The 25,385-nt window shown below is 37.0% G+C and overlaps 1 protein-coding gene across 1 annotated transcript; it reads right to left on the bottom strand.

The window, feature by feature from the left end:
• Positions 1–1,896: 1,896 nt before the first annotated feature.
• LOC113047841 (ubiquitin-conjugating enzyme E2 H) lies at positions 1,897–25,206 on the bottom strand. The gene is made up of 7 exons (XM_026209169.1): positions 24,908–25,206; positions 8,066–8,142; positions 6,890–6,964; positions 6,435–6,474; positions 5,689–5,741; positions 5,190–5,318; positions 1,897–4,581 (listed from the first exon to the last, which is right to left on the bottom strand). The coding sequence occupies exons 1-7, from the start codon at positions 24,958–24,960 to the stop codon at positions 4,457–4,459; spliced, it is 552 nt and encodes a 183-aa protein (XP_026064954.1). The 5' UTR covers positions 24,961–25,206; the 3' UTR covers positions 1,897–4,456.
• Positions 25,207–25,385: the final 179 nt, after the last annotated feature.

Here is a 25,385-nt window from a genome sequence, read left to right as displayed (position 1 = left end):
ACACATCGTAATATCATTTGAGTCATCCGTGCAGTATAGCCTATCATTTGAGCTTTGTATTTTCTAAATTCTAATTTAAGTATTTTTTAAGTATTTTTATGAAATATATGAATATAGCATAATATGGAGAAAATATGCTCTAGACAAATCCATTACTATATTCAATATCGTAATGATATTTTATTTTTAAAAGATTAATTGCTCATTATTAATTAATATTATGGAAGGTCAAGGGAAATAGACCAACTATAGAAACCCAAAACATAAAAGAATTCATAAAAACTGATTTGTAATACTTAACTGATGTTTGTGCCGGGTTTTTTTATTATTATTTTTCTTCTGGAAGATTGTATCATGAAGACAGTAAAATATTCACAATTATTACCAATTAAAAACAAAATACTTAGGCAAAAAAGCTTTTTTTTTTATTTTACACTATTTCTTAAAACGTTTTAAAAATATTCTTGAATTTTATTGCATTTTATTAACAAATAAATGGAGTTTCATGCTAAGAAGTCAGCATATAACCACCAAACAAATACATGAACATGACAAAACAACATACATACACTTGTTTAATATCCAGCCAGTTTTCATTTAATAGTGATATTGTCATAAATATACTTTACTTATTAGTTTAACATTTTACCAAATGTATTAAGATTTAGGCCTATTCGATGGGGACACTAAAATGTTTTAAATAAATATATAGCAACCACAGAAGGATATGGACGTGACAAACAAGACAAAATTAAAATGATAATTTAAAATATTTTTATTATGCGTTTAACATTTTATCCAATATATTGTATTAAGATATAGAGTGAATCCGGGTAAAGTGGGGCACATTTTGTTAAATCTTTAAGTTATATACCCAATGTTTTGAATCTTCTTTTATGTTCAACAGAAGACAGATACTCATACAGGTTTGGAACGACTTGAGTGAGAGTAATCGATGACAGAACTTTTATTTCTGTGTGAACTATTATTTTAAGGTCCAGCAGTACTTTTTACATTTGAATTCAATTCATATAATGTGATCTTTGCAAAGTATATACCAATAAATATTTTGAAATCATGCACTCGACTGTTTTTATCAAGTCTAGCTGGTAAAGTGGGTCATCTCTCAATTCATCAAAAAAAGATCCTGTATCTAGAAAATTATAGAAACAATTATTTAGACAGTTATTTAGGCACTAAAAGGTTCTGAATAAAAAGAATGACCAATGTTTCAGAGAAAAAGATGCAAAGCAGTTTGTACACATTTAATATTTTTATTAAAAAAAGAAGATATTACAGTTTACTGTACACAGCTATTTAAGAGATTATAATCCTATAGATAAAGAGCATTTGTCTTTTGTGACAGGCATGCCCACTTCACAATGCAAAAGAAAAACAAAAATCACAAAAATAAAGAGTAAGATTAATGGATAAGGAAATAAAATGGCAAATTAACATAATACCTGGGATAAAAATTAAAAAAAAAGAAAAAAAAGTTTTTTTTTTTAATCAGCAGATCACACAAAGGTATCAGATACAGATACTATTAAAAAAAACAAAAAAAAATCCTTGCTGTGTGCCCACATAAGCCCCATGTCTGAGCACCCTCTTGAAGCCCAGGTATAAAGGACTGAAGGAGTGGACAGCCAGGACTGAACTAGACTGGACTCAACACCGGACGCATGCAAAGTGCACTGGAGAGTTCATCAACACAAACGCAAGAGACGCGATGCATTAGCTGAGAAGGCCAGCAGGGGGAGCCTCTGTGGCCCCTTCTTCTCTCTCTCTCAGGCAAACATACAGCTGGAGACCACAACATTAATAACTGCTGTCCCCTGGATGTGTGTGCGTGTGTAAGCACTGGGGGCTCATGGGTGCAAAACACAAAAAGGACACACTTATTTATTCCACCCCTCCCACTAAATATGTAAAATAAAATAAAAATAAAAAAAAACCTCCCTTCAATCCCAAACACCTTTTGCATCATGTATTACCTGCTCCGGATGGACATCTCTGTTATTGACATGGGAAAATAGAAATAGGAAACCAAAAATTAGTAAATAAATTCTCTTAAAAAAAAAAAGAAGGTATAATTTCTAATTGGAATGGAAGCACACTTATCCATGTTTATTTGAGATTCTCAGACTATTTAGTCATTTCACTCTTTGACATGAATTAAAAACAAAAGGAAAAATATATAGGTCAAACTAAATGTCCGTATCTTGTCTCTCTTATTAAGTCCAGTCCTCAAAAAAATGAAGCAGAAATGAAACCGAGAAGCTGAGTTTGTATGTGTTTGTCAGGGTGTGTGTTGCTAGGCATGGCAACCAAACCACATCAGAGAAGCATTTTCTTCCATACGTGTCTGAAAGCTGTGAAACAAAGCCGCCTCTAAATGTATGCAGTCTCTCTCCTTGTAAGATAACTTCCTCTTAATACAATACCTATAGGTGGCATATAAGTGGTGTTTTTTCTTTTGTCTCAAAAAATAAACAATTCCCCCATCAAACGATTTAGACTCAAAAGTTCAACTGAGACTTTTCTTTTTTCCATTGCACAATTTGGCCAATTCTTGACTTGGGCTATAACATCACATTTTTTGCCTATAAAACATCAATTTAATTCAAAAAAAAAAAAAAAAAAAAGCCATGGGAAAAACATAGGCAGCTCTGGCTCAAATCACACGAGCCGAACTGAAACACTTCCCCTTATATGCCATTCCATCAGTACTCTTCACTTCAACCCCATTTCATTTACATTTTGGACGATGAATGGATCTACAAGTGCAAGTTCAGAATGCGAGATTTGTGAGAATACTGCAAAAACACACACACACGCACACACAAACTAAATCTGGTTCTCCGTAGTACCAACATGCCACTGATGATATCTGCAGAGGTTGAAACTCAAAAGCTCTTTATACAGAAGATATCTGCCCATTTCCACAGTCACAGCGAAAAAACCCACTTCAATGTTCCCCGACTTTCCCCTAAAACCACAAGGCAGATCTTACCAAATGGGATCCTTCGGATAATATCTGTAGAATATCGGACAAGCAGGTTACAAAACCTAGATCCATATGAACATCTAACTTTGATTTCACCACCCAGTAAAACTATCTAGATCTACATGAGGTCAAACAACAGCTATCATAGTTATACACAAGCAATAGGAAAAGATGATGAACTCTACAAATGTAAGTAAAAACTTTTTTTTTGTCTCTTTTCTCTTTAAGCTTTCTTTTCGGCTAGACCAACAAAGTCCTACATGACTCCGCTTCTGCATCATACAGCAAATGTACAAAAAAAGATGCTCGTAAAGAGGGAGAGAGGGAGCGAGACAAAAAGAGGAAAAAGACAAAACACTCTATGCATACATTGTTGGTACAAAATAAAAGATTTGTGCTCTGTAGAGCAGGACAGTCACTTCCTGGTCGTTTTGTGAAGGTCACACAGCGTTGAGCCACGTTTTGTGGTGTGGGGCTTCCACAAAGAGGGAACAAAAGCCAGAAACATCGAGCTAGTGGAAAAGTAAAGTAAAGTTGAGCTTCGGTGGACTTGCCTCTACACCTACATCCTCTTAAAAAAAAAAAAAAAGAAAAAAAAAAATCAAGGAGCTTAAAGGGAGTCGTATTGATATTTTCCGCTGGCGCTGTATCGTGGGCTTGATCGGTGAGCAGCGTTTTGTAAAATCCTGATGCTTGGCTTTAACATACAGTGTGGAAACTTTCCCCTCAAGGTGAGACCAAAATAAAAAGAAGAGGAATTCCTCTAAAGCGATTTTATCTTAAAACAGCGGTTTAAAGAGTAAACAAACATATGAAAAGTAAAAAAAATAAACATAGGACAATCGGGAAAGCATCTATAATTCAAAATTACTTGCACTGGGATGATTGAAAGGGATCGATCAAACGGTTGAGGTTGAGGGAAGTAATGAGGCAAAACGTGTCAGATGCATCTGCAACAACTCCGTCTGAAGACCGTCCTGGAAAAAGGTCTAAGCCGAGGGGATTCATGTATCAGATCATCATGGACACAGTTAAGTAACATCACAAAAAAAATAAAGGGCACCCCCCGGCCTCTGTCTGGTCAGTCTGCGTCAGAAAAAGTTGGATAAGGGAGGCCATGACATGCATTCCAGCTACGCAGATACCAACATGGAATCAAGGGGGGAAACTCTACAAGCCTTTCTTTTGTTGGGGTGACGGAGAGAGCGAAAGAGAGAAAAAAAACCCACCGAGAAGTGGAGATAGAACACCTAAAGAGGGTGCCATATTCATCATCAACGCTAGATATCCATACAAATCCTGGTTTAGTAATAATAATAATAATAATAATAATGCTAAAAAAAAAAAAAAAATTCACCTTGTTTAAATATGAATCTTTTATAGTCTGCTTCGCATGGTTAGGAAATAATATAGTCTCTGTGGTAAAGGGGGGGAAACGGTCACCCTTAACTACAACTCCATGTCCTGAGCTTCGTCCTCTGAAAAGTCAGACATGGAGCTTTCTGAAGAGGAGTCGCCCGCTCCTTCCTCCTGCTCCTTCAGAGCCTCCTCTGTTGCATATTTCTGGATGTATTCTGAATAGAAACGAGGACAGAAAGGAAAGGACGGGAAAAACATGGTTAGACATAAAAATCTAATATTATATTACAAGAAATGTATATAGCCAACAAAATAGACTCCTTATGTTTAACTGTAGGATAAAAAAAATAATACTAAAATCTTAAGTTTCTAAAATAGTTTATTCTTTTAAAGAAATTTACATTTCTCCTTCTTAAAAAAACAAACAACAACATTAACAACAGAAATATTCTGAAATAGTTTGATTTTTAATGCGTTTTAAAATGTCATTTATTCCGGTGATGACGAAGCTGATTTTTGTTGCAGTGATTACTCCAGCCTTCAGTGTCACATGACCCTTCAGAAATCAATCTAATATGCTGATTTGGTGCTCAAGAAACATGCATTATCAATGTTAAAAACCACTGTGCTGCTCAATACAGAACAGGGTTTTATCTGAAACAAATCTGTCATATTTGAACAATTTAATACATCCTTGCTGAACAGAGATCTAGATTTCTAAATAAAATTAAATAAAGGTGACAGATATAAACCTTGTAGGCCAGATGGATGTTAAACCAAAAAAAAAAACACCAAGTCAAACGATGTCAGCTCTTCTAATCACCTTTGATTTTCTGTTTGTAGTCCTCTGGTCGGTGTAGGTACATGGCTGCGGCGTCTCCGTTCAGAGGGTCGATGGGGTTCGGGTAGGCCAGCAACTGTGGCAAAAACGACTCGAAGATATTGGTGAGATCTGTGAGGAGAGACAAAGACAACAACAACCAATAAATGTATATACAACTATTCAAACACAAAATGCAGACCAATCAGAATCAAGCATTTCAGAATACTATTATCAAATCTAGGCAGCAACTCAACTACTGAATGTTGTGAATGGGGCCGCTTTAGTGTGGTTGTTGGGGAGCTGATGCTGTTTTCTGACCTTGCAGGTGTCAGCTCATTCAGAGAGGGTAAGAGGATTACAGTGCACCTGTCTAAAGGGCCGGAGACTTTATTCTACTCCTCAGGCAGCATCAATTCAAGCTAAGGAGTTTTCTGTGCATTTATTCTCAATATTCATAACAGCAGACACAAGCACAATGACTGCGCTCACAAATACGTACCATAAAGAGCGGTCCATGTCTGGTTGATCACATCTAAACACACTGTCCCTGACCTGGACAAAAAAAATAACACATCGTTTCTACTTTTCCATTCCAGAATAGTGTTACCACTAACATTTTGCAGGAGGTATGCAAACTTCCCATTTTTACTTGCTTTGTCATTTCGCTCTTGGTGTGAATATACTTTTTTTTTTTTTTTTGCTGAAAACCAGTTATTGTTAACTAAAAAAAATAAAATAATAATAATATTATATATATATATATATAATTTTTTTATTACAAAAGCACATAAAATGACTGCAACTTCAACTAAAATAAAAAATATATATTAAAAAGAATTTCAAATGCAAAAAAAACAGTATATAACAGTATATAAAAAAATACAGTTGAAAACAAATGGAAAAGTTTTTTTTTTTTTGCCGTAGTTGAGGTCAAAAGTCGCACAGAGCGTAGAAATAAAATATGTGATTTGAAAAAAGGAAAGACAGATTTAAGAAAATATTTCTTCACAAAACTAATGAAAGGCTTTGTTGGGACACTCTTTGGTCGACTTAGTTTGAAAGCCTCTGTACACTGTATGTTTTGTATAAACGAAAAAGAGTAGTGTGAACATTTTTCAAAACAACTTCACATTTTTTTTTTTAAGGACAGCTTTAGAAAGACATAAGTGTGAGTAAAATGAATATAAAAACAAACATTTTCCTCAGAGCATCACCAGAAGGCAAAAGCAGATTAAAGAAACTTACGCTTCATCGATGTTCGGATGAAAAATCTTATTCATAAATCCTGTAGAGAGATTGAAGAAAGAAAGATAAAGTGAGAACATGGATAGTTCCATTTAGTTGCAATCAATTAAATGCATTTATATTATTCGTTTTTTTCTTTGCTTTGCGTTAATGAGAATTTGGGAGGAAGGGACTGTATTTAATTGTTATGAATATTGTGTCATAAACATCTGAATGGTCTTAAAACGGTCTGAGATACAAATGACAGCATTTGCTGATTGCACAACACAGGCTTTACAGACCATTAAATATGACATCACAGGGATGTTATGTGCTGGTTTCATCAGTACACACCTCGAGTATGATTGTTTGAATGTACTCTACCCCTCATTTCACAACCACACCAACGTGTGTGACTTCTAAAGGGCACTCAGCTGATTATGTTTCTTTGGGATACATGTATAGCAATACTTTACCTATTGAGGGAGATTTGAAGGGGTATTTGTCTGGAAGATCTACTCGCACCTTCCATACGCCCCCTTCATACGGTGCTGACAGGAAAAACAGAAAGAGACTCAAGCAACATTTCACATCTGTTCTAGCTTGTAACAGACTTTGAAAAGACAAGCGATAATCATATAAATGCAAATTATAAATGACTAAAGTATAGATGTCTTTGTCTTCAAAAGTGACTGTGTGTGGGAGTAACTGTAATACTTAATTAGATAATTATGAATTGTGTGTGTAATGACACACGTGTGGGTGTGTACACATGTGGATGGGAAGCTGTGCTGTTCTCCTCGTGTGATATGGGGCATGGTGCAATGTGTGCTCGCTCCCAAAATAGCCTTTTGCAATCTGACCCTTGCGGCCAGTAGCTCAAACTACGAAAGGTAAAGCTTAGCCCTAGATAAGACCTGCTCCTACCTCTCAAAGAGGAGGGAGGAAAGAGCATTAAACAGCAGATGATATGACCATTAAAAAGGGTCTCAAGCCGTTTTTCAGAGTAAACAATGAGGTCATGTCCCAAACCAAGTTGTGTAAGAGATGCATGTTTAAATATGCAAAAGTGTCATGATTGTTGTGACGTGAGAGCTAGGTAAAGAAAGACTCTGTGAATATCACGAAACATGTCAAGGACAAGCCCAGGTCTAATTTCAGCCCAATTGGAAGGAAGCAAGAAATGAAGAATATACTTTAATGAAAAATACATATTTTAATTAGCATAATTTGATTATTTTAAGAAAATAGTTTTTTTGCATTATTTATTACAATTGTGACAATATTATCATATTTAAGCATTTACTTTTTTGCATATATTTCTATTATCGATTAAATAAATCCCAATTCAAACTACTGTATTTTATACACACACACACACACACTCACATTTATTTTCTCTCACTATATATACACACACACACAATTTATTTTCTCTTACTATATAAATACACACACACACAAATTTATTAATTGTATTTATATAGAGTATGTTATTTATCATTACAGGAAGGAAATATTGTGGGTTTAAAAAGGGATTTATTAGCTTTATGTAAAATATATTCCCTTTTGATTTTGGGGTGAAGTGAGACCTGGAATGGTTTTCACAAGGTTCAGTTTAGCATGTGTGTAAATAATTAAATCAGACTTACTTCCTTGTGGTCCATAAAACTTCACTACAAATTCATTGAGTCCACTCAGGATTGTGACTTCATGTTTACTCTCGATACTAATAGAAATGGTTAAGGCAAACTCAAAAAAAACACTGACTTCAAGCTAATTTCAAAAACAAACATTAAAGTTCACAATTAAATGATAGAAAATACTTCAAAACAACAGTGGGGGGGGGGGGGGGGGGGGGGGCTAGAGTTTAATCAGGGTCAAATGAGACAGATTCACCATCAAATTCCAAATGACAAGTAACCAATAAAAATAATTAGTGTAAGGACCCACTAAAATGACCCACTTTCAACCCACACAGAGAGCAGATTTACACTAACAGATCAACCTCAGAAACTGAGATTCTCACTTGGCCTCTATTCTTTGACCATCAATAATTATCAAGAGGTTCAGCTCAGCAGATCGGATAGCAAAAACACAATCCGTGGGCCTGACCCTCAGCTCTCCGACTGATGCACACAGGGCATCAAGGCAACTCAATACGACACTCCCGTCATTAGCTATGGTTGTCAGGCTGTCACTTCTCATATTGCTGGTGAGAGCGCTTTAGTCAGACCCTCGCTGAGCAAAACAATACATGCTCACCACCACACCAAGACCATGTAGGAGACCTGATGCTCTTAGAGACTCACACACAGTCTGCCATCTCAGTGTGAACACAACATGCATCCAAAACGCAGTTCTCAAGCAGACTTTGCCAACGGTCACATTTTGTATTTTAATTGATGGAGTTACCAATGATGTTATCGCGTGTGTGTCATGTGTCAGCTGTTGTGTGGGCTGCACTGTGACTCAAACTGTATACTCACGCTGCCCAGACTGGCTCACGAAGGCAAACATGTTTACGCTCTGTTGAAACCGTGATGTGTCCTGTGACTCGTGCGAGAGTTTAACCAGTTGAGTGCCTGTATCAACTGATGATTCTCGGCTCTGCTGGGAAATGGAGCTGTCAGTTTCAAGAGGTCGCCTTTTAACATCTGGTGCGAGAGACTGAAGGGCTCCTGGGAGAGGTGGGGAAGGTGCTGTCTGAAAGATTATCAGTCATTGTGGCTTTTGGATGCAAGGGTCTCAAGTTGCATGAACTGAATGACTGTAATTACGCAGAGATTTTTCTCCAAAAATCTGACATTGAAGAGCCAATGAATATTATACCACAAAAGGTTGAAGAATAACTTTTAATATCCATTTTAAATCTATCTCGGAGAGGAGCAGAACTAAAGATCGGTTCATGAATGGAAAAGGTGCTAAATGGAAGAATAATAGTGCCAGTAAAAATTTTCATAAGTTAATTTATGTAATTAATTTACACATTTTTTTTTTTCTTACTATCTTTGTATTTAATTCCCCCCCCCCCCCCCCCAAATTAACTGATATATATATATATTTTTTAAATGGCACTAGTTTTCCACAGTGATACAAGGGAGCCAGATTGACAGGCTGAGCATGACAGAGAGGGATAGTGTTTTCGGTTTCAAGACACCAGCTGGCTTCTTCGTCAGTTGTAGCTCTAAGAGGCTGTGGTCACCAAGGTGTTAAACGTCATGGATTTATTTTAGGCTGGGAAGCATCTGCAGAGGCTGAGAGAATAGAGGAAGCACCCAGTAAGAGTGCATTTCTGCACAATGCTTTCATGCTTTTACACTCACAGATACAAATCTGAACAAAGCAGGCCCATTATTAGCTGCTTATCCTCTACAAACACAGAGACTTGGAACAAAGTGTGATCCTGTAGATTTGACTGATGACTCATGTGTAACAACCTCGATTTTCACACGCCTTTTTCTTTAACACGAGATCAGTTTCCATTCAGGTAGTAATTCTGCTGTCTGGCAGCCCGTACAGGTTGCTCTCGACGAGTCTAGTGAGGTAAAGAAAAGGGTGAGTGTATGCGTGGAGCTTCAGCAGACCTGTTAAAGAATCTGTGCCCATTGCTGTGATCATGAGACCTCCAGAGGAGAAGCACCACACTGAGCTGTCTGGCTGTGCCTGATGACACAAGGGACTACTTTTTCGACCTGTATATTAAGCCTCTTTTTGATAGAAACAAAAGAAATTGGCTAAGCATCTACACACACAGAAAAGCAGAAGCCTGGAGGCTGCTGGGATTTTCCTCCATTCCTCATGCCTTAGAGGCAGTTTTGACGCCTGCTGTTTTTCCCTCATTCTGGATGCTACACAGGAAGAGATGGATTCATATTAGAAAGGGAGAAAAATACAGGTCACATTCCTCTCCACCTTCACCCTTTGAGAGTCATTTATCAGCAATGTACATTAAAACCTCTATTGATTTGATCATTCAATTTTCCTTCTGCAGAACTGCAAAGGCACGTGTTTCTCCTCTGAGGCATCAGTGACACAGATTTAAAATAGATCATTATTAACTGTCCAGAAATCCTGCATGCATTAAAGAAATGGTTCTGTCATTATCCACTCATCCTCAAGTCACCCAATAACACATGACGTTTTTTTTCCAGTGTAGAACACAAAAGATGATATTTAGCAGATTTCAAATTTAAATTACTATAAAACCAGGACACAGGTCTTTTGAAGCAGCTTCGAGTCAGGAAGACACAATTTGAGTCATGTTTTACTACAAATTTCTAATTTACTGAAAATCAAAATCAAATCTAAAAACACATAGGTGTCAATTTTAATTTCTGAGTTAACTACTTACTACAGTTCCTGTCAAACTGTAGTATTGATCAAACCAGTGATACATCCCTCCCCCAAACATGCAGGCAAGAGAAACGCTGTGTTTGCTTTGGCGACGCCTCTGATACTGTTCAGCGCACATTAACCTTTAGTGAAATACTCCTAAACAAGGGTTTAACTCCTGCCCAAGGCTCAATCTGGCTGCTGACAAAAGCAACCCAAAACCATTCTCTTCTCATGGTCTTGACACCCACCCGTTTCACCCATCTCAGCTCCCCCGTCAATGGATTTGTATGGATTAAGCCATAATCTACAGGAGACCCTTGAGCCAGTGTTCCTTTACGCACACGTATAATCTAATCATACCAATGAGATTCAATCAATCAGCTCATTTAGAAATATCAAATACATTTAAGGAACAAGAGCGAGCACCGATCGTCTCAACACTCATGTACGTTGAAACAGCACGCGCTTAGATAATGGATTCCTACCAGCTGCTGCGGTTGGTTACACAATGCAGTCTAATGCACATTTGATTAAAAGTGTTTATAAACCTGTGTGTACGAAAAGCTCCAGAGAAGCATACGTCTAGGCACATGACCTTATAGAGAAGTTACCTTGTTCTGCTGTGCCATTTGGGTTAGAATAAAAAAAAAAGAAAAAGAAAAAGACCAAAAATACATTTTTTTTAAACACTCACACCATGCGGAAGAAAACCACGGGAGTTCACTTTCTTTTAGAAGTCTGTTGTGAGAAAATGACATACTAGCCTGGACAGAAAAATCCAGCATCTAAGACAGCCATGGAATTTATGCTTCCATCGTCACTACTTCAAAATTGTCTTTGGCCATTCATCATGTCTCACTGTTTCTGAATGCATTTCACAGTGCATTTCTTTGTGTGATTCGAGAGAATGACTATACAAACTAAAATCATAACAAAACTGAAATACAGGTATGCAGGCTAACAGACAGGTGGAGTGTGTTCTCGGTCATTTTATTAGTACAGGTAAAGTCGACGGTCTCTGCGCTGAATCACTGCATGAGTCACTGGGTACAATTGCAATTAAAGCTGTCTCTAGCGAAAAAGACACAAAACACAATAGCCAGGTTTGCCCCCTCCCTACAGGAGAAAATTCCTCCTGTTTATTCTGGATTGTCCAGGATGAAAACAGCGGGTAGACATCAATTGCCAACGCTCAACGGCGTAGCAGCATGTTCTTTCCTGAGACGCATTCATTCATCATTACAGACAAACACAGAGAGGAGGTAATCTTGTTCTCTGACACCTAATGCTAACGGCTGGCCTTGGGGTGCAGGCAAAATATTTACCCACTGCCAACAGGGTGGAAAACACCACATTACTAACAGCTGATTAAAGACAATACATCACTATTCTACCACAGACCAGTTCATTTCATGTAGTGTCTACATAAAAGTCTTGTGGTTTAAAATATTTATATTTATGCCAAGGGCTGTGGACATTATGTACAAAGAGTTTTTATTTTGTAGTCCTCTCAGACACCTCAGTCCACTAACAGTGTCAAATCTACTAATGTTGGTTATAAAAAATAAAGAAAAACCTGGAGCTTGTGGTACACATCTACAAAACAGACAGACACGGGCCCTCACATAATCTAACTAAACTATTTTTATTTAAACCTTATAATAAGGTATAATTGTGTGCATAAGTTACCACCTGGAATTTTCCATGAGCATCCTTAATACAGAGCTGCAAGCCTGGACACAAATCAAAAACTTCAACTAGATTTTGAGAATATGAGTTCTCGATGAGAATTTGACAACTTAACTTGCTTTTGCAAAAACCGTAGAAAATCTTGAAAGCAAAAAAAGTTTCAATCGGCAATGGTGTGGCGATGCATGAACCACAGCTCACAAAGTAACTTTTTGTTGGTCAACACAGCACATTTGCATGACCAGCATGAACCTTAAGCAAAATCATATCTGAAATCTTTCATTCCCATGGTGAAATACCAGATAACATGGATTCCAGTTGAAATGACTGGATTTTGCATGTGAAAGTTTGCAGATCAATGGCAAACGTGAAGTTTATGGGTTCCCAAAAACTTATACCAACAATACCCATCAATTTATATGGACATTAAAGAAAAATAAAAAGCACTCTGACAGAACAGTGACTTTTTATGAAAAGGCGAGAAGGCTTTTTTCCTCTTTCACTGTCATACAGTCACAAGCACAGCATTTCGCTCATGCTGGGCAGATGAAAGACAGGAAGTGTGGCAGTTTTAAGACTGCATGACACCAAGAGGAAGTACACAGGTTCACTGATGGTGAAACAGACAAGACGCACCTTGAGGTTTAAGATTCCATTCAACCATTTAGCCAATATGGGTCATGATTTGCATCAGGTGAAAACAGGGTAATAAAAGGCAGACGTCAAACTTAACAGACGCCATCTATGGCCAATGCCAGTACCCCTAAAACAACTTCCTATTCTAGTGTAACCTCACACCCTTCCCCAGCTCCCTGGCTCAATAACTCACTGTGTAAGTCTGCTCAGGACTGAAGTTATGCTGTGTGCAGCTTACCTCTGGAGTCACATGCATGAAAGTTCAAGGATTTTTCTCAAATCTGGTTAGATCTCGGAAAGAGATTGAGTGAATTAGTGAGAACTGCATTTTATTACAGTGACCATTCCTGCGTAAAACTTCTGGCTATAGCAAAATCCACACACACGCACACAAAAAAACCCTAAAAAAAAAAAAACTATAAAAATCTCTCTTCCCTTGTCCTAACTCTCTCCATTAGGGCTCTATTTAATTTGCCAATTAATTATCTCTCATTTGATAAGCAGGCACATGCACAGCTATGAGACGGTCTTTATCTCTCATGGACATCTGCTGTACTCTAGACTAAGACTGGCAATACATCAAAAATTCATCACATATTTGTGATTTGGCTGGGGATATGAAATGAAGTAACATTTTGAATATGGCATTGATTTTATGCATTAATGGCTCCTTGGCAACTATGTTTCCTAAAGACTGTCAATAGAAAGCTTTGGCAGTCTTTCTTTGCAATTTAGCACGTCATTTAAACTTCACAGCATTTAAACTTCAGCCAACACAGATGGAACGTTTGATTTATTCCTTTAAATTAGTTCAAACTGTCCATTTCGTGTAATAATAATAATAATAATAATGATGATAATAATAAAAACCACTATGCAATTAAAGCAATGTATACAAATATTTAACATGGATAAAAAACATCTAGCTATATCAAAAACAACCTTATGCCAGAACAAACACCACCCTGCTGTGACATGACATCAACTCTCAGAGTATGTGCTGTGATGTGGTATAATGCTTCATAAACTACTAGTGCAAACACCTATATAGGCTCTGTGGGACTGTTGTAGATGCGTGCACTGTTTAGATCAATTCTAGATAAGTCTGTTTGCATTACATCTCTTGAAGGCATAGTCATCGTAGCCATCTTTACTAAAGAACTGTTGAATAAACATTATGACACACTTGCATATTCGTTGCCAACGTGCACATCACAAACATTATGCGCTGTGCCTGCATATCCCATTAGTGTGCATTTGTTGATTTGAAAGCGAGCAGCAGCTGCCACTTTATGTGTGTCTGTGTGTGTGTATAGGAGTGGATGAGTGAGAAGGTGGGGGAGAGAGCAGAATCTGGCTCTACCATTCACTTTTGGGAAAGCACAACCAGGTGCCTAAGACAATTTACCTGCGAGATTATCAACCTCATTCACACTATCCTTCATGGCGTTAACTAATAATGCAGGAAACCACAGCAGGAAATTATTACTACTGAGACTCAACATTTACATTATCAGTGTCATTCTGAACTACAGAGCACAAGTGTTCTGAAGGATGGATGGATGGGTCATTACGAAGTGGGTTTCAGACTGGTCTCACTTATATATATATATATATATATATATATATATATATTAAAACTAAGCAATAAATAATTGGTTTAAAATTAATTTACAAACAAAAAAGAAAAGGTGTTCAACATATAACCTCTTCTTGGTGATTGACTTGACTTGAATTGAATTGACTGAAAAAATAAAATTTTGGAGCATAGAGATAACTAATAATGGATACATACATGTTGGCAAGTTGTTCTGTGACCTTAAACCACAGTGAATGTGCTGACCATCACTGCTGGACTCTGAGTCCAGTTGACCTCTGGCTTACGCGGCTGAAATGGACACTGACCTTTAACTGCATGCTGTGCCTTCTAAATAAGAAGAGCTATTGTAAAAAAGTGCTCAGGGAAGTGACGTACATGTGTGCCATTTCACACAGTGTGACGCAGAAATCTGGGGCCTGTACCATAAAGCCATTAAGCTGTCTAGTCAGGTAAGTTTTAGTTTAATTTATTTTTAAATTATTTATCCACAGTAAGTATAGAAAAGAATCACCCCCCCCCCTCCCCCTCCTTTAAAATAATCACACTTTGTTGCTTTGCAGCCTGAAATGAAGGCGGACACAGTTCTTGTTTTATCCAGCTGGACTTACTCAGTGCAACTTATACTGTAACATCCATGTGAAATATATAACACCAACATATCAGAAAATAAATAAATAAAAAGAATCAGAGTTGGAAGAATGATCAGAATTTTATTGAAATCACCTTTTGCTGTAGTCTGTTGGGATACATCTCTGTCTCTATAAACTTTCATCCAGTTTGGATAAAAAAAATATATATGTCGTATCCATCTCCTGACATGTGCCCGTCCACAACTTCCAATCCTGGGGATCTTTTGACAGTGCCTTGCCACCCATGGTTGATCGTTTGCTTCAGTTGCGCTACCAAGGACTGAAATGCTCCAGGGAACTCTTTTCTTGCGTAGCTAAAACATGACCACAGCTGGTAGCAGTTGAAAGTCAAAAGGCTTTCCGTGCCATTGAGAGGGGTTAGCTACACCTGATTGAGTTTACAAGTAATTTTTCCAACTCAGTGATTCGTTTTTTTTTTTTTTTGTTCTTTTATTCTGACATGGTGGTGTAATCTTTCACTTGGATGTTATAAGTTGCACTGAAATGGAAATTAAATGACAAACTAAAATGAAAAAAAAAAATTAGCACATTAATAAATACCATCCACCTTATTTTTCCCATAAGAAAGGGCATGGCCATTTGTAAATTTATTGGGACTGGCTTCCGGTTTCATTCACTTCCAGCTATTTTTAGCAGTACAAAACAGCTAATTTTACTGCTCGATAATGCAAACTGGTGCGTCTTACCACATTAATGTAATGCATTATATTACTTTTACCAACTGCACTTTGCAGTTTATTAATAATAAACTGGAAATCTTGCACATTCACAGAAAATGGCTTATTTCCACATTGAAAAATAAGTAATAGTAAATAAACAATACTAAAATAAGACTGTCTTGCATGTGATTTTCCCTGTTGTAAACTTAAGGAAAGGAAATGACATCATGGAACCTAACATGGCTCACGTTTTCTGCAGTTAAAATAGTTTCAGATGTGCATGTGTGTTATACTCTTTTGTAGAAACCATATGATGGGACCCAACAAACCTTCATTTTTAATCTAATACCAGCAGCTGACTTCATTACCATTCTGATTCATTTGAGATGCACTTATTGTTCACTACAGGGGAAATGATTGCTACTTAGAATCAGTGTTATTTTTCCCAAAAGCCATTTTCAGAATGACCACACACATTCTGGTCTCCTTTTAACAAACCGAACTACATATAAAACATGCACACGGAATCTTAAAGAAATGCTACAAAATGCAATTAACCCATTTAGCATATCAACAGTCATATATGCCACAGCATCAGGGTTTAGCGGCTTGTGATTTGCCGGCATGTTGAGGTGAAGTATTCTGATCTACTGTAGCGCAGGATCCAAATCTGTTTTGATTTATTCTTTGTATGAAAGCAGCTAACCTCCCTTTCGACATCACAAGTTTCTTATTCCGAGTGGAATGCTGCAATCTGAAGCACTCCGTTAGGATGAAAACTCTGATCCCAGAGGCCTGAATAAAGTCTGTGAATACTGATCTCAGCCTCAGCACACTTTACATATCAATGCCTGTCTCAACCCACAGTTCAAAGGCAGCAAAATCCAAATTGAATGCCCTGGTGTATAAAACTTGAGACTGTGCATTGCCATGTAAGACCAGAGAATGTTTGTTGTACAATTCAACTGCATTTCCACAAAGAACCATGATTTGTACTTTCAGAGCTAAAATGCTCATGCCAAATGAATACAGTATTCATAACAACTTCCAAACACAGCTGTGACTTCGAGGTAACCATATATTTCATGATAATGACTAATAAATGAGGCCATAAAGTTTAAGGTTGAGGCAACACAAGGCTATGCTGCTATTATGAGTTGCAGAACCTCCTGTGAGAGATCTCACTAATCTCAATGGCACAATTCGTGTGAGAAGGTGATTAACTACACCTGATTGAGTTTACAAGTCATTTTTAGGAGGGGGAGTGATCCCTTTTTCCAACTCTGTAATTATGGTTTTAAAATGCTGGTGTTATATCTTTCACATAGATGTTATAAGTCTCACTGAGTAAAAACAACTGGATAAAACCAAAAATGTGTCCGCCTCCATTTCAGGCTGCAAAGCAACAAAATGTGACTTTCTTTTCTATACTCACTGTATAAATATATCAAAAGCCATGCATTAATTTAAATCTAAAATCTATTTTAAAGAATTTATAATAAGAATTAAATTATCCAACAAGCATGATCAGGCAGTAATACTTTTTCCCCCCCTTAAATGACACTCTCGTTCAAAAGATTTGCTGGCATCTTCATTTGTATAATTTCCCCAGCCCCAGGTGCATCAACCTGGTTTCTGTGGGTTGAAAAGGGCAGGGTCCATTAGCATGCAACACACAATAGTTCAAACAACCAGATCACCTGAAACATCCTGCAGCTACACTATAAAACACCTGTGCACTGATTACACGACTCGTACAAACGCAATACGTCAAACTTCTGTTAAATAAGGGCACCTAAGCTTGACATTCATTATACATTAGTAGAGCAAGACGGTCTAATATAGGTCACAAAGATATTCCTATACATCAAAGCTAATCTGATTATCTAGTTTCACAGTAGTGATTACATCCATTTATCTGTAGCATTTAGATTTGATCTAACATAATCGTTGTGTGGTTTGGACTGCTATAAAACACAACCCTTCTATTCTCGGGGGGATTTGAACATGTGGTGCATCCCCAAACATCATCAGACAAAGAGGAACTACAGTCCGTCTGTTTTCAGCCTGAGGCTGAAATTGAAAAATTGATCTGTAATTATTATTCAAAAAATTAAAACACTATTCAAATTTTACTGTGTTGCTTTGCTGGCCATAAATGAATCCATGAATTTGAATTACTTTGGTCGATTGGACCAGTGAAACTGAGTTATCATAATATCACCACGACAATAAGAAAATCACAGGAAATCCAAACAACAGCTGTCCATTACTGCATTCACAATTGAAGGAAAATACAGTTATACAGAGCTTATCTGATAACGAAATGATCGAGACGTTTACTTTAAAGGGGTCATATGATGCTTTTTTTATTTTTTATATATCATTATTTTGTGTAGTTGGTGAAACCGAATATGTTGACATGCTTTAATGTTTAAAAAGTAAAAAAAAAAAAATGTATATATATAAAAAAAAACTCACATGCTACATTTTCTAAAGCCATATGTCAGATAGCAAATTTATTTTTGTATTTGCAAATTTGTGTTTATGGTTTTAACAAAAGCAACTTACAGTTCATTCAAGCTAAAAGTCTGCATCTCATCAAACATTCTCTGGGAATCAAACCTGATACCAAGAGTCAGCCTTTCTCAGCAACTTCAGTTCAACACGTACATTATAACAGCAAAAATTTATGAGAATAATGGGGAATATTATACTGTAGCAGAAATCACTAACACAGCAGCAGCACAAGACTCCATGGGAAAATGAAAGCAGGCTGGTGCAGGCCGAATGTCAGCTGACACACAAAGAGGCCGATCACACCAGATAAAGCCCTCGATTTGTCTTACACACCGGGGCCTCTGCCTCAGCACCACAGAGATCCGATGCACTCCACTAACCACAGGGGGCATTTGTAATGTCCCTGGTTTTCCATGCTGGCATGGGCCCTGGAAAACTTTCGCCACTCCCTGCAGCTTTCCTCAATTTAGCGGAGCTGAACAATGGATGCTAGTACACTAGGAATCCCATCCCCCTCGCCAGCACATACATGGCACTGAAGTGTTATGACAAACCTTCAGGCCAAAAACATGACAGGGACATGGCAGAAAAGCACAGCGATTCAACCAGCATCAGCCTTACAGGGGGCATTCATACTGCTGAGCTTACTTCCATTAACAAATCCTGTTTACAAACAGTGACAACCGGGCATCTCAGAGAAAGTGGGATTGCGTAATCGTCTTTGTTACTTACCGTCAATCTCTCGCTCTCTCTTTTTTTTTTCAACAAGTGGATAGAAACGCAAAGCATTCCTGAAGGAGACTTGCTTTTCATTTATAATCCTCTACTTTTTTCTTAGTAGTCAAGATTAAACAAGGACAACTCAATGGGAACACCTGGATATTTTCTTAAAGGTGCAGACGTTTGCGCATATTCAAAGAACATGTATGATCTGGCAGTGATGCCAGTGGCCATTGCGCAGACTATAAAATAGGCCCTGAATGATTCTTATTTGCCAAACAATTGCTCAAGGTGAAAGCAAGTTTACAATAATACGGTGCAAAAGTTCCTTGACTGCAGATCAATGAGTCGTGTAAGAAAAGTAGTCATGGATATACCGCACTTGTGTTAAGAGCATACCTCCATATACTATGCTCGAACCTAGAAAAGTAATCAAACCACCACTTAAAGATATGCTTTCTGAATGCTGAACTTGAATGATACCATGTTCTAACCAGGCATAATGCAAACATCCAGTATATAATTTGCCTATCCACATTGAAATGCTGCATGACATGGCATAATCAGAACATATTTGATATTTAATATGCTATGTCAAGTAGAAGTTTGGGCCAGTGAGACTGTACAAACTAAATACAAGAGACTTTTATCATGGCTGGTTCAGATTCAATGCGTTGTTTTACTTAAAATAAAAATAAAAAAGGAATGTGTATATAAAATGTCAGTTTTAAAGTACATAATTCACCTTCTTAAAATATTCTGTAAATGCTTTAGACTGACTGAAATCAGACCACATTTTGTGAGGCTGAGCTAAAAGATCTAGATAACGCAACTGTATCTTGGATTCATCCAGTATGTATATACATAATTTATTAAACATAAGTACAAAAATGCAAATTGCAAACAAATTTAATACAATAAAGATACAACTGAAACAAACTGTATTTTTTGTACAGTGAATCTATTTAACAGTAGTTCAAGTCTAAAAAGAAATGAAGGTAAAAATAAAACACTGCATAGTGTGACGTGTGAATTATATATACAGTTATTCTTATTAAAGCTTCTAAAGTTATTCAGTCAAGAGCATTGAGTGATTCTCTCGTTTTGGTTTACAGCTTGAGACACAGAAGTCCCAGCAACACATTTAATCCCTAAAATATCTGATTATGCATTGTAAAATGTATATTTGGACAGACAGAAAAAGACTGTAGCTAGACTACACAAAAACCTGCCTGCTCTAGCTTGATTAAAGATGCATGTGTAGAGATTTGTCATTAAATTTGGATTTTGGCTTCAAACGATAATAAAAATGCAATAATCTAGATAAAATGATTATTGTGCCCCATTCTGCCCCTTTCCAGTTGAGCGCTTTTCCTCCTCCATAAAACCCCAAACTTCACGTGCAAATCAGTAGAATTATGTAACGTGACTTTCACAAAATGGGATGTGTTTGATTTATTAATGATTATTAGATTTATTTATGTTTTTAAAAGAACGAAAGAACTTCTGTTCTGTGCATGTGCTCCGACATGGAACAGAACAAATGACAAGTTAAGTGAACTTTTGGCTTAAGGTGCATGCCTTAATGGTCTATTGTTTTTGACCTTTGCCTTTTGTTTTTATTGTATTACTGACTGTTTATTTATTTTTCAATAATTTGAGGGCTTTTAAGTTACCCTAGTATTCTGCTGTGGTAATGAGAATTGTGACATTTTATCTGGTATCTAAAATGTAGATGTAATTTTGACCTTATTAACAGAAAATGTATATCTGATATCTTTAAATTAATCACTCATTAAAAGTTTTGGTCATTTGACCCACTCAAAATGATGTTGAATAATCGTGATTGAAGTATTGACCAAAATAATCATTATTATGATTTTTGCATAATAGAGCAGGATTTAAGGATAAGTAATTGTAACGTTTTTCTCTGTTTATTCATTCAGCAGGTGGAAATTATATTTCACGTTATATTTCACATATTCATAGCACATATGATATGCAATAGTTTAGTGTTTTAGCGCTAATTATTTTCTAAAGCTTGGCCAAATTTCAATTACTTAAATGGTAACTGAAGATCTATGTAGATCAAAATAAAATGACAAAAAGATTAGTTAAACTATAAAATCTTACCGATGACTTAGATCTCATAATGACAAAAAAATTACACTGACTAGGTAAACTGACCTTGTTAACTAGAGCACTTTGGTTACAGTTGCTCTAATTAGATCAAGACATGGTTTGGCAATGTGAGAAAAAGAAACCCACACTGATTAAATCAGTAGGTCTTTGAGTTCCAGATAAATAAATTAATTCAAAAGACCTACATCTCTGAGCAAAGACAATAAGCGAAATAAGAAGTGCAACAGATGTTACACAACATATTGACATTATGCCATTCCATGCTGTCCTGGCAAAGCCAACAGCCAGCTCTGACCTGTTTAAACATGTTTCAAAAGTATCTGGTGATCTCAAAGTCAGGTTATCATCTCTCTCTCCCTCTCTCGAGCTTAGGAAGTGCTTAAGGCAGCTCGGTAAAGTGAGGTCATTGTGACATTCATTTTGTGAATTCCCAAATGTGTGCTCCAGATCCGCAGCTCTCTGATGCCTGCAGCAAATTACCGAGCGTGGATCATGGTGTCCGATCATAACAGCACTGCTGCTTGCCCTTCACAAGGTGTGCATTTTAGAAGGATAATGTAGAAAACAACTTATGCATGGAAAGCTCCACTTCCCAGTTGCAAACACTTGTCCCAAGAAACAGGTGGCACTTTGGAAACCTGCTCCCAGTTGTCACATGCATGTCGGTTCCCCCTTAAGGGAAATGGGTTTTTAAGTTAAGTTGTGTTTTCTCATGGATGTCAGTGTATTTTGGAGGAGGGTGGGCTTCTTTGCATGTGTTTCGCAATGACAGAAAAGTGTCAGTACACCCACCGCTTTATTGTATAGCTGTCCTACATCCACGCATAAATTCTCACATGAGCCAAACAGGTAGTCCCGCTGGACAGCCTGGACTATTAAAGTGGTAATGTTCTCTAAGTGAAAGTTTTGTGGGATCCAGATGACCAAAATAATACAGGATGGTAAATTACATCATTACTGTATCTCTGTATGCATGTATTCCACCTCCAAACTTCCTTGAATTACTTTAAGTGGAAACCTTTAGATCATATTTGCCACCAGCCTGTAGGGCTCTAAAAAGTTGCTTCTGCCATCAGCTGTTCTCAGTAATTAAATCCTTTCACCTTTAACCTCTCCCCTCGGCTCCAGAAGTGTGTATTTTTTGCACCACTAGCATCACCAAACAGGTTTCCTTGTCTGCTATTGGTTACTAAACAGATGACTTCACACCAAAAACTGACATGGGTGCAAAAGTCCCTGCCCATTTATTTATTTTTTCAGCTAACTTGTTTCCAGAAGTATTTTTCCCATTCATTTTTCCCATAAGGATTATAAAAAGGTCATTTTTTGAAAAACTACAAGGTCAGTCACAACATTACAAATTTATATTTTAAACATAAAATTAGGCAAAAAGGCAAAGCTACAAGATTGTGCACATTAGTTTTAATGAGGGAAAGAACTACAATCCAAGGAAGCATTGCAAATGCAATAATTAAAATAATTATTTTAATACAATTTTTATTAAAAAAAAAAGAGCGATGGTTACTATAACATTTAAGCTGCCAATTATATAATATATTTAGCCATAATTATAAAATATGCATATTATGCCATCCAAAAAAGTAAGTAATTTGACAGTGTAGGAGAATGACTCGATTATGCCATTCACAGTGCTTTATGTGAACTGGTGGAGATTTCTCAAAAGCATCATGGGTAATGTAGGTTTTGCAACAGGAAATCTCCTGTTGAACAATAATTTAAATAAGACCATTACACCATTAACATCCTTGTAAATCACAGTAAGGTTGTCTTTATTTTATAAGTTACCATTAAAATCCTATTCCACTATGGAGAAAATGATTGTGATTTTTATTTTCAGAACCCGACCGCTGCACTTTATTGGTTGCAGGTCCCTCATCCAAAGAGCAATGTTTTGACAGAACCACAGAGCTAGACTGTCCACACTTTTCAGAGCAATGAACCTTATAACATCTTCATGATAAATGCATCTAACAGAAGTATTTTAACAGTATTTTTTTTTTTAAATGCAACTTTAAGTAGGAAATACTGTCACTGTTTAATCCCACCTACTTGCAGTTTCCGGGTAGTAACAGAGTGGCCAATCATAAAGCTAGTTCCTACTGCTCTAGACAAAAACATAACGAGATTCCCAGAGCCGTTCCTGACTTTACAAATATCTCAGAGTGTTTCATCATTCACTTTTTAATATGTAGACGTCGACAAAAATTAAACAAGACCGAAACAGCAAGAAAACTTTCCAAATAAATATATGTGGATTCCTTTTGTTCAAAACAACTCGACATAACTGCACTTAATAAATGATCAACCAAACGTAAAAAAAAAAAAAGTCAACAACAGAACTGCGTGTTCTAGATGCTTAGACAAAAACATACTGACAGTACAGCCCAACCACATAACGAATAAAAGGCATGTTACAGATAATAGCCATGGCACTCAGACGGAAAACAACTCCAGAAAACTTTTGCTGTGTGTCAGTTATGTCATATAAACTAAAGGGATTCTTATGGACTAGTGACAGAGACAAATATCCGCACCCAACCACTGTTAGTTAGCACGACACAACTTCTCCTGTTCTTTAAGCTTTAAAATCAGAAATAGAAAGATGGTAAATATAGTCTAAATTTCCTGTCAAAACATTTAACCCCCAAACAAGAACATTCGACCTTAGCAAAAGCCAGAAAAACAAGATGGATCCTCCATGCAAGAGAAAAACACATTCGGACAGGAATTATAAAAAATGACGCCGAATGTGAAGTTTATTTCATTTGGGATTTGTTATTATTTAAAGAGCATTTTAAATCGTATATATTTCAACAATCTGTGTGTGAAGATCTTGATGTTTTTGTGTAATGCGAATATAATCCGTGGTTAAAATGTCTTGAAAGGCCTACAGATGTCTGTTTTTATTATAAAACGGCAACAAAAACGATCAACAAATAAATAAATAACTGGCTTGAGAGGTTGTGCTAGCTCGCTAGCAGGCCAAATGCATACTAACATTCACCATTATGCTCAAAAACACGTCTAGTTTTGTCAGATATCATATAAATATCGGTATCCGATCGGTATCCATACAAATATGTGATTAAATCCTGCGGATGTCAAGCGCTGGTGTGGATTTGAAGAGAAACGCGATGACAAAACACTCAAAGGACACAGAGCAACATATCTGCTATAAATAATCCTCAACATTTCTGCCTTTGAACACTGACAACGAACAAAACACGTCAAGAAAAACCTAATTTCTGGGTTGAGTTGTGTTATTTGAGAAATAAACGTCTATGAATTTTGGCTTTGTTGCTGACAACCATCAAAACACTTTTGTCGTCAAAAGCTGATCACCATCCAATAAACCATTAACGTTACACTGGCTTTGACAACTGTTTTTCAGACCAGACGGGCGCCCAGAATGGGTTTAAAGCAGTAGAAGACGCGTTTTAGGGCTGCTTTCGTGAATACTGGAGATATCTGACGGCTATAGCGATACAGTAATTGTGTTGTTTATATTTTAAAGGATACAGCTTCACCACGTCGGTGTCCATTCGTCTTTTGCCCGGACTTGGAGACGACATCTTTATACACTCCTCTTTCAGATGACCGAAGCTCGAATCTTCTGCGACTGACTCTCGATCCCTTGGCCTCTACCGAAACTGTATAATTTTGCACATTGGCATACGGCAAGCTGTCGTTTCGAGAGTTTTCGCACTCCACTTTCTGTCCGCAGCGGATAGTACTAGTAGTCCTCTGCCTGCACTGCTCTCTCTGTTCTGTCTCTCACAGCTATCTATCCCTCCGCCGATGACGTCTGTCTACGCGACGAAAGGTGTCCCCCTTCTTCTATGCGGTGTTTCGGGCTACGTCATAAACAGTGGACGACTAGCATTTGTAGTATATTCGTAAAATTGTAGTTCTTCTGGTCTAGGATGACTGTTGTTGGGGCACTGACTGAACCCTTTGTTGTGTCGGCTGTTGAACATGTTATCTTGTATTCATGTGT

The sequence above is a fragment of the Carassius auratus genome, chromosome 29 (assembly GCF_003368295.1).
Source record: "Carassius auratus strain Wakin chromosome 29, ASM336829v1, whole genome shotgun sequence".
NCBI lineage: Eukaryota > Metazoa > Chordata > Actinopteri > Cypriniformes > Cyprinidae > Carassius > Carassius auratus.
Note: the sequence above shows the minus strand (reverse complement) of the source record. Positions and strands in the feature narration are given on the sequence as shown.

Coding starts and splice junctions, on each gene's coding strand:
- LOC113047841 (XM_026209169.1), bottom strand. CDS start 24,960: ATGTCGTCTCCAAGTCCGGGCAAAAGACGAATGGACACCGACGTGGTG. Junction 6,475..6,889: donor CTTCAAATCTCCCTCAATAG/GTAAAGTATTGC, acceptor ATCTCTCTACAG/GATTTATGAATAAGATTTTT. Junction 4,582..5,189: donor CTACAAACAGAAAATCAAAG/GTGATTAGAAGA, acceptor GTTTCTATTCAG/AATACATCCAGAAATATGCA.